The sequence below is a fragment of the Mastomys coucha genome, unplaced genomic scaffold (assembly GCF_008632895.1).
Source record: "Mastomys coucha isolate ucsf_1 unplaced genomic scaffold, UCSF_Mcou_1 pScaffold16, whole genome shotgun sequence".
Taxonomy (NCBI): Eukaryota; Metazoa; Chordata; class Mammalia; order Rodentia; family Muridae; genus Mastomys; species Mastomys coucha.
The window spans coordinates 42,446,263-42,463,428 of NW_022196898.1; the positions used below are offsets into that span (position 1 = coordinate 42,446,263).

Consider the following 17,166-nt stretch of genomic DNA (forward strand, 5'->3'; position numbering starts at 1 on the left):
AAAAAAAAAAAAAAAAAAAAAAAAACAACAAAAAAAAGTATTTTGAGAAGGAATTATTTTTAAAAAATAATTTTTAAAAATTTTTAAATTTAAATAATTTTTAAAAAATAAGGAAAGAAACATATAAGTCCACCCTATAAAGTGAAAACACTTTACAGTCCTATTTAAAGTTATATATACTAAGTATTTTATAGTTAGTGGAAGAAGAAGAAACAGTCTGACCAGTAAGAGGCCTTGATGAACCATGACGCACTGTGACTAATGAATAGGTGTGATTCAGTTCTATCCAAGAAGGCCCAAAACACCCAACCCCAAAAAATTGGCCTTGGGGCTGGGTGTGTAGTTTAGTGGTAAAGGCCACAATGACAGTCCTCTGCACCAAGCAAACAGAACCTCTTAAAAACAAAACAAAAACAAACAAGCAAAAGCCACCCACCAAAGAAACAGAAGGCAAAGAGATGGCTATGAGGTGCAATCTCAAAGTCGTAACTAAGTATCTGCGTGGACTTCATCAAAGCATAACCTCTTCTCTCGGCAGTGAGACAGGGCAGAGAGGCAGGAATACTGAGGGCCCTGGGAGAGAAGGAAACCCCTCGTTCTGGAATGCAGCTGGGAGATAACCGGTAAACAGCGCTGATCAAGTCAAGAGCGCTTACAGACAGAGACAGCTCGCTTTCCTAAGAGGCAGTTAAACAGGACACGAAAAGTAACAAGTGATCTCAGCTTACGTTGGGCCAAATGCTTGTAAATGTGACCAGAGTATTGCTCCTCTCTCATCCCAAACACCCAGACAACATACCTCAGAAAACCAGGGTGATAGGGTGGATAAAGAGGTTTGTAACCAAGTCTCACGGCACTTAATGCCTGGAACTCATGTGGTAGGAGGGAACCCTTTCCCTTAAGCTGTCTTCTGACCTTCACACACGTGTGGGAGCATTCAAATACTCATGCATACATACATGCACACACATTTGAGTGCACACACACAATAAATAGGTGTAAAAAAATCAGTGTTTTAAACTACCTGACAATTTCATTTATAAAAAGAAATTCTTTAAGACAAGAAATAAACTACCTCGTGTGCTTTTACTTAATTTTAAAAGAAAGTTTTGCTTAGTCTTCAAAACATGTTGTAAATTACGTCCTTTGAACAATGTAATTTAGAAAGCCACAAGATCACCAGCTGCCACTGTAAAGACACCTAGGTTGACTAGGTTGTCTAGGGAAGCCTGTCCTTCCACGGATACTGTCTTTCTCCTAAGCCGCTCGCTTTTCCTAAGCCCCACACTTAAGTCTGAAATGTGTACCATCCACATCTTTCCTTCACTTTGACCAGTCCTGGAGTTATTCTGCTTACAGTCAGGAATCTGGCTCTCCCTCCTCAGTGGCAGTCCTCCGGCTGTTTACAAGTCGCTGCTGCCACTGACGCAGAGAATAAAACTGTTAGATTTCCCATGGATTGAAGCTCTAGGAGGCAACATGAGGTAAAACTTAAATAAAGTTGGGCTGGGTGGTATACACCTTTAGTTCCAGCACTCTGAAAGAAGAGAAAGAAGGATCTCTTCTTGTTAGTTCCAGGATAGCATGGTCTACAGAGAGAGTTCCAGGACAGCCAGCACTACATAGAGAGACTCTGTCTATAAAATTAAATTAAATTAAATTAAACAAAACAAAACGAAATGAAATAAAATAGACTTAAATAAAAAACTGGGCATCTGGGGATGTGCCTCAGGAGTAAAAATGCTTGCAGAGCATACAAGAGGGAAAGTAAACAAAACTGTGCTTAGCATGACCCTCAATCACGCATGCACATATGGTGTGTTTGATAAGCATAGTATTTTTTTAAGTTTTATTGCATTATAATGAGAAAAGTTACATGATTTCAATTTATCTGAATTTGTTAACATTTAAAAACATTTTAAGAAGCATAGTATTTAAATAAGTATCTGTGCATAGAAAACAATGGTGCTAGGCTTTGGGTAAATATTAAAATCATTTAAAGGGCTTTCAAAAAATCCTGACGCTGGGCTACAGCGATGGCTTAGCAGTTAAAGAGTTCTTCCTGCCTCCCCGCCCCCACCCCAGCCCACCCCAGAGGATCCAAGTTCAGCTCCCTGCATGTACATGATGGTTCACAACTGTCTGAAACACTCGTTCTCATGCTCAGTTCACACCTCAGAACCGTTATTCTTTGTCTGCTGGGAGGGGACCAAGGCATCAACTCCTTTAACGCTCGTAGAGCTCATCCAAGGTGCAGCCAATCAGAGACACTGCTGAATGAAGATCCACCTACCAACAGTAGTTGCTTCTAAGCAGTTAGCTTAGGGTATTTTTGCCTTTTTTGTCTTTGTTGTTTACTAAGTACGAGGTGGGGTGGCCAGGTCTCTTCCCTGTAACTTACCTCAGATGGGCTACTGTAGAGAGTCATGGGACTCTGACTAAAGCCATTTGGCTTTTCTAGTACCACCTGTTTAAAGAAAAAATAAAATCAGGAGTTAGAAACAACTTAACGAAGCAAAGAATTTTGAAGCATTATATTTCTAAGATCAAATCGTACAAATGAGGGAGATGGCTCAGAGGCACTTGCCTCCAAATCCGACAATCTGAGTTCAATCCCCAGAACCCACCTGGCAGAGGAGAAAACTTGACTCCCACAAGTTGTCCCTCACATCCACAGGTGTGTTGTGGCACAAGTGCATGCACATACACATTTACATGTGTGCTCGCTCACATGCAAAATAAAGGTGAGAACACTTTTTAATCTTATAGGGAAAGAGAGAGGAGGGAAAGGAGGGAAGGAAGTAGGAAGCAGGAAAAGGGAGGAATGGAGACAAAAGAAAAAAGGAGCAAGGAAGGGAGACAGATTTCCACCGCTCCTCGAGACAACAGAAAGTAGAGGGTTGGAAACGGCCTTGAGGGAGCCATAACCTGTGGGGTGGATGCAGGCTAAAGCTTGTAGTGGACTGGAAAATGTGAGACACATTCCTCCCAGGAGTACAAGCCGCCACCCGCCATAAACACGGCGCTCTCTTTGCAGTGAGGATCTTCACAGGTTTTGACCAAGCATAAATCAAGAAAGGAAGCTTTTGCTACAATTCTATCTAATCCAATGCCAGACCCTTCACCACGTGATGACTGCTATTTGTGCCAACAAGAGGCCTGGGCTCTGTGGCCTGACTCTGACTGTCCATGGAATGTTCTGGTGCCTCCCACCAGACAGGTGTGACAACTGGCCTCTATAGGGCAACTTCAGCTAAAGCAAAATAAATGTGGAGACGACCACAACATGAAACCCAGGCAAGACAACAAGGAGCTCATGGAGCTCATCTGGCACCAGCTACTAGGCCACTGTTCCCTTCAGAACAGGGAAGGGGGCTTCTGGAGAAAGACCACCTGACTCAAACCAAAAGGCAAACAAAGGAGACAGAAGTCTGATCTCAGGAGCCCAAGCGATAGGTCGAGAAGACATTCCATGCTGAGAGCATTCCTCTCCTGGAACTTTGGAAATGCTGGATTCCACACAACCCTCTCAGAGAAGATTCATACAGGGTCTGCTCCTACATTGTTGATGCTTCCACCTCCTACATCCTAGGCCAAGCTAAGGACACAGGGGCAGAATGGTGAGCCCCTAAGGAGTTTCCCAGCCCAGGACTGAGACAGGACTGGATCAAGACTTCCACTTCCGGACTCAAGAGGTGGCAGCACTTGCAGAGGACCTGACTTTGGTTCCTAGCACCCATCCGGCAGCTCATAACCATCTCTGACGTCAGTTCCAGAGATCTAACACTGTTTTGGCCTCCTGGGACACTGGGCACATGCATGGTACATAAACACAGGCAGGAAAACACTTCGTACACATAAAATAAAAATAATGAATGTTAGCTGGGTATGGGGGTGGACGTCTTTAATCCCAGCACTTGAGAGGCAGAGGCAGGCAGATCTCTGTGAGTTATAAGCCACATAGTAAGTTCTAGGATAGCTAGGGCTACACAGAAAGACCTTATCTCAGTGGAGGGGGGAGAAGGGGGAAGAGAGAGAGAGAGGGAGGGGGAGGGAAGGAGGGGGAAGAAATGAAGTAAACACACAAGCAAACATCTTTATTAAAAAAAAAAAAACAACTTCCATTTCACTCAAGTTCAGCAAGATCAACTTACAAGGAGTTTGGACCCATAGCTGATTGTCTATGACTAAGTGCTGGGAACGCCATCTCTGATGATTCTCAGGGAACCAGACAGATCCCTGATACACTCTCCCTTCCTGACCACATTCGGAGTCAGCACCATTCCAAAAGTACCTGTATCTCCTGCTGATGCAGAGGGTCTCCTGGGCTCCTGTCAAGCTTGCTACTTATGTCCTCCCGAAGCTTCTGCAGGCAGTTCCTGGCCTGGAGGAAGAAAGCCAGACACTTGAGATTCAGGGCAGGGAAAGTCAACAATCTTCAGGTCACTTCCCCAACCTATAGTATTCTCAGGTTGGCATGGTTCTACACAGTGGCTGCAGACAGAGGAACTGTGTTCAACGGGGGTGACAACTCAACCTGTCTTGTACAAACCAGATAAATCAATCCCCTCCTCTGGCAGTGCTGACACTCCAGTTGAGAAGACACATGACACAAAAGACAAATAAGACGTGTAGTATAGAATCCAGTGGCAAGTGCTAAGGAGAAGTGTAAGCCAGGCAGGGGTGAGTAAAGACTGTAGGATTAAGACCAAACAGATCATAGAGTTGGCTAGGCAGATACAGGATACTTAATTATTTGTTGATTAATAGATGAGATTGAAAAGGTCAAAAATGTTTTTTGACAGAGGCAGTCAGATCTCTATGAATTCAAGGCCAACCCAGTCTGCATAGAGTCCCAGGACAGCCATGGCTCCACAGAGAGATCTTGTCTCAAAATAACCAAGTAACAAATAGAAATACATAAATAAATACAACTTGACACACAGGTGGGCATGGGGGCACATTAGTGACATAAAAGGAACAGAAAGGAAAAACATCAGAACCCCCGTAAAAGCAGGTAGCCCCAAAACAATCTAAGGTTTAGGGGATCTAGGGGTTCCCTCCGAGGAAAGGGGTCCACACCTCCTGGATGTACTGGACCTCACTCTTGAGCTGGTCGATGTTCTTCTCGTGGATCATCTTGTCCCCAGACCTCCCTTTCAAGTACACCTGCAGTAAGGATGAGACTGTTTAGTTAAGAAACACATAGCCCCATACCCAGGAGGAAGGAACACACTGTTCCCACCAGTTTACCAGGTGATCCCTGGTGATCCAGCTTAGCAGAGTTAAAAATGTGTTCCTACTACTCTGTGGAGCAGTGCTGGGGACCAAAAGCTTCACTCAGGCAAGACAAGCACTGCCACCAACTGAGGGAAACTGAGGGAGGGACTTCATGCTCTGCTCAGCATACTTCAGCATTTTCCAGTCGAGGAGACATTTCTGACTGTAAGTCTTTAATGGAATATTATGCAGCCAGTAAAATGCCAGATACAGACACAGAAGATGTTACAATGTGTCGTAAGTGTGGGAGGAGATGACAGAGCCGAGTATACTAACACAATTGGATTTTCTTTTTAAAAAAGTACACACGTCTTTCTAGGAGGGCACACAGCAAGATGTTTATAATGGTTACCCTGCTAGATTATGGGATAGCACTGTCCTACTCAAGAGGCATGTAATTACTTTGAGTAAGGAAAGTAACTAAAGTAATTGACGGCATTCAGTTTGGGAGGAAGAAGTAAGTAATTCCTATTTGTAGATGGCATAACCTTGCAGGGAGAACAACCTAAGACATCCCACGGGTGACAACTCTAGAGCAGCAAGGCTGAGGGACACTAACGACCTCAGTGTACAACTGGCTGTCTATTCTAGCAATTAGCAATCCAAAGATGCCATCTCGTTTACAGGAGATGGAGAGATGGTGACTCAATGGTTAAGAGCACGGCTCTGAAACCATGAAGACTGGAGTTCAGATTCTAGCACCAAGGTGACAAGCTGGCTTCCCCCAAGTACCTGTGACTCCAGCTCCAAGCTGGGCACAGACAGGAAGGTCACCAGGGTTCTGGCTTCCAGTTTAGTTGAGAATGCATAGGCCTCAGGTTTAGGGAGAGACCCCTGCCTCAAAAGAGAAGGCAGACAGGGACACCCAATGGCCTCTTCTGGCATTTGCATATGTGCGCAGTTACAAAAGTACATACATCCACATATACTCACACTGACACTCACACAAATAAATACATACAATAATAAATAAAATTCCATTTATAGCTGGGTGTAGGGCTCTCACTTTTTGTTTGTTTGTTTGTTTTGGGTTTTTTGTTTGTTTGTAGACAGGGTTTCTCTGTGTAGCCCTGGATGTCCTGGAACTCATTCTGTAGTCCAGGCTGGCCTTGAACTCAGAAATTCGCCTGCCTCTGCCTCCCAAGTGCTGGGATTAAAGGCATGTGCCACCACTGCCTGGCTTGGGGCTCACACTTACAATCCTATCACTTGGGAAGTTGAGGCAGGAGTTCTAGGCTAGCCTGAACTACAAAGTGTAATTCTATCTTAAAAATAATAATAGATTCCAAAGCTGGGTATGGTGGCACATGTCTTTAAACCCAGCACTTGGGGGGTAGAGGCTGGAGAATCAAGAGTTGAGGCCAACCTTACATAGCAAGTTCCAAAATAGCCTAGCCTATGTCAGACCTTACTTAGAACTCTAGCTGGCTCCTTTTAAAAAGAGATTTACTTATTTTATGTGTATAAATGTTTTGTCTGCATATATGTATATGCACCACATGCCTATGAAGTCAGAAGAAGGGGTTGGCTCCTCTGGAACTGGAGTTTCAAACAGTCGTGAGCTACCATGGTTACAGGGAACCGAACCCTAGTCCCCTGCAAGACCAAGCAGTTCTCTTAACCACTGAGCCGTCTCTCCATCTCCTTGAGCTGGCTTCTTTGCAAAAACTGGTAAACTGAGCTTAAAGTTCACAGAGGAATGTTAGGAACCTTGAGCATCAACCAAAAAACCTTAAAGGACAATTTCAAAATCAGCTACAAAATTACAGTAATCACTAATCAGGATGGCACTGTCATATGGACTAATAAGCAGATTAGAAGAATTACTGATACAAGCATGAAAATATGCTAAGTACATGCATGAAAAAGTCACACTGAGTCCCATTAATACATACAATTACATATTAATTAAAAATAGACATTTTTAAGAAGGAAACAAACTGAAGAAAATAGGTCACATGTTATTGATTCCATATATAGAAGAATCCAAAATAGGCAAGTCCATAAAGATATTAAGTTGCATCCAGAGCTGGAGAAATAACTGGAGATGTTTCTGAACTGAAGCCGGGCCTGGTGGTATATGTCTGAAGTTCCAGGACTTAGGAGGCTAAGGCAGAATGAATACTGAGAATCTGAGGCAAAACTGGACCACACAGACCCAGTCTTTAATTAAAAACAAAGCAAAAACCAAACCAAACCAAACCAAACCAAACCAAAACCCTTGGAATTTAAAGTGGTGATGTTTGAACTCTATGGCTACACTACAAACCAGATTGACTATTTTAACTGAGTTCACTGTGTCATATGTAAATTATCTAACTATATATTATATTCTAAAGTTGTTTTTAATTAAAAAATTATTTTTTATTTATATGCATATGTTTTTCCAGCATGTATGTCTGTACACTACCATATGTGTCAGGTGCCCTATGAGGCCAGAGAGGGCATCAGGTCCCCTGGAACTGAAGTTACATACAGTTGTGAGTTACCATGTAGGTTCTGGGAATTGAACCAGGTCCTTTGGAAGAGTAGCTTCAAAGCCATTTCTCTATCCACATATTTTTTTTAAATTTTTTTAAAAAGATTTATTTATTTATTATATGCAAGTACACCATAGTTCTCTTTAGACACTCCAGAAGAGGGCGTCGGATCTCATTACGGATGGTTGTGAGCCACCATGTGGTTGCTGGGATTTGAACTCCGGTCCTTTGGAAGAGCAGTCAGTGATCTTATCTACTGAGCCATCTCTCCAGCCCTATTTTTAAAATTTTTAATTATGTATATATACTTATGTCTGTGTAGGAGACTGTGCACATGAGTGCAGTTGCCTAGGGAGGCCAGAAGAGGGCATCAGATTTCTGCCCTACTTGGTGCTGAAGTTACAGGCAGTTCTGAGTCACTTGACATGGGTGTTAGAAACCCAACTCAGGTCCTCTGCAAGGGCAGTAAGCACTTAACCACTGAGCTATCTTTCCAGCCTACTCTAAAGTTATTTTTCAAGAAGAAGAAAAACTGTTCATCTCCATGCCTAGGGCCAGGTTCAGCCAAAGTCAATCACTACAGGCTCTGGACTTTGGGTGTTAAAATCCCTGAAGATGAGCACGCGCACGCGCGCGCGCGCGCGCGCACACACACACACACACACACACACACAATTTTTCCCCATCTACAAGGTCTCTGTCAATCAGCAGCTCCCTTTGTGTACCTGCGGGGTAAAGCAGAAAAAAAAAGGAAAGTGGACTGAGCTCACCTTAATGATCTCTTCATGGCCATCATGGGACTCCACCAGTTCTGAAGCCAGAGAATGACCTGAGGCGTGGCCAGACACCATGGCATAGGTCTTCCTGCCCGCCTGCCAGAGAGACAGAAAGAAGTGACTCAGAAACCACACAGCAGCAGGGACCTCTTGCCCTTACCCACACCGTGAGACCTACAAGAAGCTTCAGTCTGATTTTTTTCCCCTCCAAGAGCAGCCACACAGCAACAAGGACACCGGACATGGAACGTTAGTAGAAAACTTGGGTTAGCTTTCATTTTAGTGGGGGCGTCTCCCACTTCCCAAAGCAGGAAGCTGAGCCAGCTGGGTGTGTCTGAAAGAAGATGCTCTTGGGCTTGCATCAACAGAGGTGGTTCCAAGGCAACACTAAGGGTGAGGGATCAGCAGCAAGAAAGAACTGGCTGAGAGGAGGCCTTGCCCCCAACAGACACCTTGATACCTTCTGGGCTATGTGCTCAAGTTCATCTCCTGTCAGTTCACTCTGGAGAGTCAGCCTGAGAATGTCCACGCTGCCCTAGTAATGACAACAACAGCAACAGTGACCCCTTACCTTTCAAGCCCCCAAGAACAGCCAGCCAAAGTGTTCTCTTCAGCAGGCCTGTCTATCCCTAGTCAAAGACAGTCTCAGAGAAGTGTTCTCAGCTTGTCCAATATCAAGTCACCCTGGGTACTGATAGGTCTCTCAAAGGCCTCTGTCCACACACCTGAATGACTATACAGGCTCCATGTGGCTCCATGTGGATCTTGGGACATATCTTGATTCTCAGATCACAGGAACATAGGGCATAGATTACTTTTCCTCAGACTGGACTGTCATCTCCAAGCCAGTAGTTTTTTGTTTGGAGCCTGAGTCTCATGTTGCCCAAGATAGCCCTGAACTGCTAATTTTCTTGTCCCTGCTTTGCCGGTGCTGAGACTACAAGGTGTACACTAATGTACTTGGCTCTTGACACCAGAATTTCTACTCCTGACAACCAGCCAGAAAGTTTTTGAAACCCAGGATAACTCCTAGAACCAAACAATAATGTACTTAAATCCCAAGTTGGGAATGGACACACACGCACCCATCCCTATGATTTCAGCATTTGACAGGCTGAAGTAGGAAGATCATCGATTCAAGGTTAGCCTAGAGTAACACAAGTGAGACATGTCCAAAAAACAAAACAAGCAAACAGCAAACACAGAAACAAAAGGACAAAAGGCTGACTCCAACTGAGTCTCTATTAGCCATACAGAAGTTGTCCAGATTACAGAAGGCAGGATAACAGGTATGATTCTGAGATCATCTCATTTCACAGGATGAAGGAGAGTTTCTTTCCTAATTCACAGTAGATTAAACACCTGTGGGGACAACTAAAACCTCAGGGAGGAAAACAAACGTGAGAGAAAAGTAGGCAGCTAGGGATTTAGGATACATGAGGGACTTAGAAATTTTGAGCCTCAGTTCCAATGGGGAAAAAAATAAGGGCTTGAACGGTCAAAGTGTGACAGCGTGAGTGTCAGACATGGCAGCAAGAGGGTGGGAGGGGGAGATGGAACCCAGACTGCTTGTCTATGTTAGCACTCTACCATTTGACTGCACCCCAAACCTCAGAAGATGGGTATGCTGGGCATCTAGGAATGAAAGTGTCCTTGAGCTAGTGTCGGGAGGCACAAGCAGGTAGATCTGAATTTGAGGTCAGATGGGTCTACATAGCAAATTCCAGGCCACAAAGCTAGCTGGAGTGAGATCCTGCCTCAAAATAAATAAATAAAAATAAAAGATATTTTAAAAAGAAAGAAACAGATTGGCAGGCCCAGTAAGATTGATCAGCATGTAAAGGCTCTTGTCACCAAGCATGGTGACCTAACCCAATCCCTGTGATCTCCATGGTAAAAGGAGAGAACCAGTTCCTACAAACTGTCCTCTGACCTCCACGCATGAACACACTCTCCTCTCCTCCACAAATACATTTAAAAAAACGATTAACAGAGTAGATTATAGAGTGAGTGCGTGCGTGTGTGTGTGTGTGTGTGTGTGTGTGTGTGTGTGTGCATCTGAAAGCTTAAGGTCAATGTGTGTGTGTGTGTGTGTGTGTGTGTGTGTGCATCTGAAAGCTTAAGGTCAATGTCAGGTAATTTCCTCAACTGCTGCCCATCCCATTTTTATTTGGCCCAGTCTCACTATGTAGCCCTAGCTGTCCTGAAACTCACTAGTTAGAGTAGGCTGTCCTTGAAGTCACAGAGATCTGCCTGAGTCCCCCTTATTTTTTGAGACAAAGGTAACTCAGTGAACCTGGAGCTCACCAATTTGGCTAGGTTGGAAAGCCAGCAAAGCGCCTCCGAATCCTCCTGTCCTGTCCCCAGACTCTAGCACTGTGATTGCGGGCATGTACTGTCTTCAAGAATCAAACTCAGGTTCTTGTGCTTGCATGGCAAGCATACCTCCCTGGCTCCAGGAGGTAGTTTTTGTTTGTTGTTTGTTTTGTTTTTAAAGTGTTTTTTTTTTTTTTTTTTTTTTTTTTTTTTTTTTTACTTTTATGTGTATGAGTGAGTGCTTTTCTTGCACATGTGCATGTGCACCATCTGTGTGCAGTGCCCTTGGAGGCCAGAAGAGGGCATCAAATCACCTGGAATTGAAGTTGTGAGTCACCATGTGGGTGCTGGAAACCAAACCCAGGTCCTCTGCAAGAGCAGCAGGTCCTCTTAAACTCCAGCGTCTCTCCAGCCTCCCTGCCACAGGTTGTCACACATGACACATTCTCACCAACATCGATAACTGTGTGAGGCAGCACATATGCTGATTAGCATTAGCATATGATTAGCTGATTATCATTTCACACTATTCACATACTTACAATTTTATCTGTCCTTTAGAAAAACATGGTATATCAGGTATGGTAACGCTCGCCTTTTGAGACAAGTTCTTATTATGTAGCCTAGGACTTTTTGTACAGACCAGGCTGGCCTTGAACTCACAGAGAGTTGCCTGTCTTTGTGCTGGAATTAAAGGCACACACCACCAGTCACAGTCAAGAGAATTAAGACAATTCTTTGATACACATCAGTCTTACCAGTTAATAAAGAGAAAGGCAAACTTGTAAACTGTAATGGCTAGTTTTAATTGTCAGCTTGACACAATCTAGAGCACCTGGGAAAGGATAACAATGAGAAATTGTCTAGATTAAATGGTGGCACACGCCTTTAGTCAAAGAGTTCAGGATGCAGAGGCAGGAGAATTGGAGGTCAGTTTGTTCCACAATTACAGGACAGCCAAGGCTACACAGAGAAACCTTGTCTTGAAAACACCACCACCACCACCACAGTATTTATGTACCAGAGATGTAGCTCACTTGGTAGAATGCTTAACAAGCATGGATGAAGTCCCAGGTTCAGTTCTCAGCATTACATAAAACCTGGCATGGTGAAAGACACCTGTAATCCTTGCACCTGAGTAGTAGAGGCAGGAGGATTGAACCTGGGCTACACAGTAAAATCTTGTTTCAAAGCCATCCCCCACCTGAAAGAAAATGAAACAAATATTTCTAAAAATCCCTGTACCTATCAAAAGAATAAAATAATACTAAGAACAATAAATTTGATCATTTAGATTAAATGAACCATTCTTAAAAATGAGAGAGAAAACAACAAATTAAGACCTCTACCACTAGCTGGGCAGTAGTGACGCACACCTTTAATCCCAGCACTAGGGAGGCAGAGGCAGGTGGATTTCTGAGCTCGAGGTCAGCCTGGTCTACAGAGTGAGTTCTAGGACAGCCAGGGCTATACAGAGAAACCCTGACTTGAAAAACCAAAACCAAAACAACAACAACAACAAAACAACAACAACAACAAAAACAAAAAACACCTCTACCACTATGAGCCACCCAATCCAAAATGAATAATGTGAGACTACAGCTCCTGAGAACATGAGGTTATAATTGGAATTCTCACAGCAGAACTCACCAGGCCTGAGGAGTTCTCTCCACTCTATCAGCTCACGGCTGTTCAGGAAGTAGTGCCAATTCTATACAATCCCACCCAGAGAGCAGATGACAGTGCATTCACTTGATGTTATATGTATGGTGTTCTGCCTGCCCCTATGTTTACCACATGCATACATGATGACTGAGGAAGCCAGAATAGATCACTACCATTGGGTAGTGTTGGGTGTCAAACCCAGGTCCTCTGGAAGAGCAGTGCTCTTGAAAGACCCCTGTAGGGAGACCCCCACTCAAGTCTCGGGAGGATGCGCACCCAAGGAATCACGAGAGACCATCTTGATGAAAACACATGAGGCAGTTTAATTTCGGAGTTCCGGTTCAACCCCTAATCCTAATCTCACGCAGGAGACAAGGAATCGACCAAGAGGCTCAGGGGTTAGGGGTTTATATAGGAAAAAGGTCTGGGGGAACAAAGGAATCAGTGTGGCTATACATGATTGGCTAGTTTAAATATCAACTATATTACATGCAAAACAGAGTGGAAAATTCCTAAGGTTAGTGTTAATCTGAGTCAACAGACCTTAAACCATATCTAAGAGGACCAGATGGCCCACTACTCAGTTGGGTCCTTTGCCCAGACATGTCCTTGCATGCTTGGGCCCACCCGGACATGTCCTTGAATGCTTTCTCCTCTACATCTTCCCAGCCTGCTAGTTCCCAGAATGTCTTAACAGCTTGCTTATTTTTGCCCAGGCTTATTTGGACATATTCGACCTTGGTCCACTGTGTTTTTCTCAAACCTGCAATTTTCTCATTAGCCTGCACAAGTCTCAAGTTTAACTCTTTCACTCTGGCAGGTGAGTCATCTCTCTAGCCCTGTGAACTATTAAATTTGTAAGTCCATTATATTAGAACACTATTCAGCAATAAAAAGAAACAAATATTGATACAATCCCTACAAAGTTATGCGAATCAAGTGTTTCAAATCTTTGTGTTCACTTTAAGAACACTATGAAGCTGTCCAGGCTATACAAGGTTTGCATATCCAAAGGCCATGGGAAACTGAAGTATTGGAAAGGTTCGCTTTAGAGCAATGTCTGCCACTCTGACATTACACTGCCAATGTCAGTGGATATGCACAGGCCAAACAGTGGGGCTAGGCAGGATTGGTTGCTAAAAACACTGCTAAAATTTTGTTGCACATGGTTAAAAAATGTAGGAAGTAATGCTCAACTTAAAGGTTTAGTTGTAGATTCTCCAGTCACTGAACATAGCCAAGTGAACAAAGCACCCAGTATCAGGACTCATGATCATATTAATCCATATATGAGATGCCCTGTCACATGGAGGGGACCCTTCACTGAAAAGGAACAAACTATTTCTAAGCCAGAAGAGAAGACTGCAGAGAAGAAAAAGACTTATGAACAGCCTAGAAATAGATTCAGCACAAAATAAATGTGAAAGAAAGAAAGGAAAGAAGGAAAGAAGGGAGGGAGGAAGGAAGGAAGGAAGAGTACAGACTGCTGGGAGCTAATGGAAGAGTGGAGGCAGGCAGGAGAGCAGACGTGACTCTGAAGCAGCAATGGAAGAGATTCTTGTGGTTCAGTCAATTGATGTCTATGTCAACACCCTGTAGTATGAAATTTCAAAGGAGTAATAGTTACAGGGAATCCTATCTATTTTTTTAAGACAGGATCTCACTTGGTGGCCCAGTTTGTCTTTAAACTTGTGACCTGCTATCTCAGTCAAAACTACTTTAAAAAAAAAATTATTATTTATTTTATGTGTGTGATTACATTGTGGCTCTCTTCAGACACACCAGAAGAGGGCATTGGATCCCATTACAGATGGTTGTGAGCCACCATGTGGTTGCTGGGAACTGAACTCAGGACCTCTGGAAGAGCAGTCAGTGCCCTTCCCCACTGAGCCATCTCACCAGCCCCCAAAACTACTTTTAATGGTAATTAATATTCTATTATTTGCAGATAAATGAATTTATTCAAAGCAACTCCTATGTAGGTTGTCAGTTTATTCTCTGTCTCTCTATCTCTGTCTCTGTCTCTCTCTCCCTCTCTCTCTCTCTCTCTCTCTCTCTCTCACACACACACACACACACACACACACACTTTAAAAAACATATTTGGGGCCACAAGATAGCTCAGCAGGGAAATGTGTAAAGAGAGAAACAATTCTACAAAGCTGTCCTCTGTTCTAAACACACACACACACACACACTCACACAAATAATAACACAGGTTTTAAAAGAAAATACTGTGGCTGGAGAGATGGCTCAGTGGCTAAGAGCAAGCTTGAACATGTTCTTAGCACACATGTGGCAGCTTACAACCACCTGTGATGTCAGTTCCAGGCAGGGATCCAATGCCTTCTTCTGTTCTCCATGGGCACTGGGCATGCAATACGTGGTGCATATACATGTATACATATAGACAAAATACTCATACAAATGATATAAAATACTGGTCTACAGAGTGAGTTCCAGGACAGCCAAGGCTACACAGAGAAACCCTGTCTCAAAAAAGATAAATAAATAAATAAATAAACAAACCTTAAAGAAAATCCTTCATTTGATAGATCAAATGATCCATAACAGTGCCCAGATCAGTTTCCATTGCCTTGCAGGAAAGGAATGGCACTTGGAAGAGTCACGACTATACCCCACTCATCTCCTTAGAGAATCCTACTCAGCCTTCGGTACTCAGCCTGAGAGCTAGGAATGTAACTCAGCTGGTAGAAGGCTTGCCTACCATGCATGAGGCTCTGGGTTGCATCCCCAGCACCATATAAACCAGCTGCAATGCTGCACATCTGCAACCCCAGCACCTGGGAAATAGGAACAGAGGAAGATCAGAAATTCAAGGTCATCCTCAACTACATAGTAAGTCCAAGGCCAGCCGGGGCTACATGAGAACCTGTCTTTAAAATATAAAATTGAGTGAATAGACTGGGCAGGGCGGCACATGACTTAAAAATTTTTATTTTTAGTGGCTTTTATTTTTTATTTAATGTGTATGGGTATTTTGTCTACATGTATTTACATTTACAGTGTCCAAGGAAGCCAAAAAAGGGTGTCAGATCTTCTGGAACTGTAATTGCTAACAGTTGTGAGCTGCTATGTGGATGCTGGGAATCAAAACCAGGTCATATGGAGCAATCTATCTAGACTGGAGCACAGCTTTAAAACCAGCACTTAGGAAGTAGAAGCAAATAGATCTCTTAGAGTTTAAGGCCAGCCTGGTCTACATAGCAAGTTCCAGGCTACCCCAGGCTGTATAGTTAAGACCATGTCTCAAAACCAAAAATAAATAAATAAAAATAAAATTGAAAATGTAAAATAAAATAACCATGTAAGAAGCAGCAAAAAGCACATAAGCACCAGAGGATGGGGAGGAATGCATGAAACGCTGTCTTCGGGACATGACACGGCCTTTGCGCTCATGAGCTCACTGCAGCTGGGGTCAACAAGACTGGTCAGTAATCCAGGCAGCGGGCAGTACTAATTAGGCTCAATGAATTGAGGGAGGTATGAAAGTGGACAAAGAGGCTGGAGAGATGGCTCAGCAGTTAAGAGCACTGGCTGTTCTTCCAGAGGACCTGGGTTCAATTCCCAGCAACCACACGGCAGCTCACACCTGTCTGTAATTCCAGTTCCACAGGATCTGATACCCTCACACAGAGATATACATGTAGGCAAAATACCAATACACATAAAATAAATTTAAAAGGGGGGGGATATGTTAAGGAGGGATTGTAGGAAAGAGACATAGATATGTTCAAGACATAGTGTATATATGTATGTATGTGTATATGTATATATACATATATATATATGTAATATATATATATGGTTAAGAGCACTGACTGCTCTTCCAGAGGTCCTGAGTTCAATTCCCAGCGACCACATGATGGCTCACAACCATCTGCAGTTATGATCTGATGCCCTCTTCCGGTGTGTCTGAAGACAACTACAGTGTATTCATATAAATTAAATAAATAAATCTTAATTTTAAAAAAAGGCAGAAACTCCACATCTGATATGATATTGCAAGCACTTGACTGTTCTTTTATAACCTTTTGTTTGTTTTTCATTTTTTGTTTCAAGGTAACAATCTCACTGTATAACCCTGGCTGGCCTTGAGCTTACTATATAATCCAGACTGTCCTTAAACTCTCAGAGATGTGCCTACCTCAGCCACCCGAGTACTGAGATTAAAGTATACCAGCATGTCTGGCTTCCTTTATAGATCCTTGAACACAATTTATTTAGCAGTGACAGGCGTAGAGAAGCTTCTCTGAAGACACTTGGATGAATTCAGGTTATCCACCCAGGGATTTTTCTGATTCCCTTCTTTTAAGAAATATGGAGAGTGGGGGCAGGGAGTGTTGTTTGTTTATTTAAGACAGAGTTTCTCTGTGTAGCCCTGACTGTGACTGTTCTGGAACTCAAAGATCCTCTGGCCTCTTCCTCCTGAGTTCAGGGATTAAAGGTATGCTCTGCCACTGCCCAGCCGGGGATACTAGACAAAGCTAACACAGTGTGGAGAAATATCATGAAAAGATCACCAATAGCCAAAAAAGGCAATCTTAAGAAGGAATACATCCAGCACTTGGGAGGCAGAGACAGGTGGATTTCTGAGTTCAAGGCCAACCTGGTCTACAGAGTGAGTT

The 17,166-nt window shown here is 43.3% G+C and overlaps 1 protein-coding gene across 2 annotated transcripts in view; it reads right to left on the reverse strand.

Annotated features, from left to right (window-relative positions):
• The window catches only part of Tuft1 (tuftelin 1), a 44,544-nt gene that overhangs the window by 16,296 nt on the left and 11,082 nt on the right, over positions 1 to 17,166 (reverse strand). Inside the window, exons 2-6 of one of the 2 annotated variants that reach the window (XM_031374721.1) lie at positions 8,997 to 9,071; positions 8,531 to 8,632; positions 5,083 to 5,169; positions 4,295 to 4,384; positions 2,402 to 2,467 (exon numbers count right to left, since the gene is read on the reverse strand). In XM_031374721.1, the coding sequence (XP_031230581.1) occupies positions 2,402 to 2,467; positions 4,295 to 4,384; positions 5,083 to 5,169; positions 8,531 to 8,632; positions 8,997 to 9,071 (420 nt within the window). The remainder of the gene's footprint in view (positions 1 to 2,401; positions 2,468 to 4,294; positions 4,385 to 5,082; positions 5,170 to 8,530; positions 8,633 to 8,996; positions 9,072 to 17,166) is intronic. The other variant, XM_031374722.1, reaches the window with a different exon arrangement.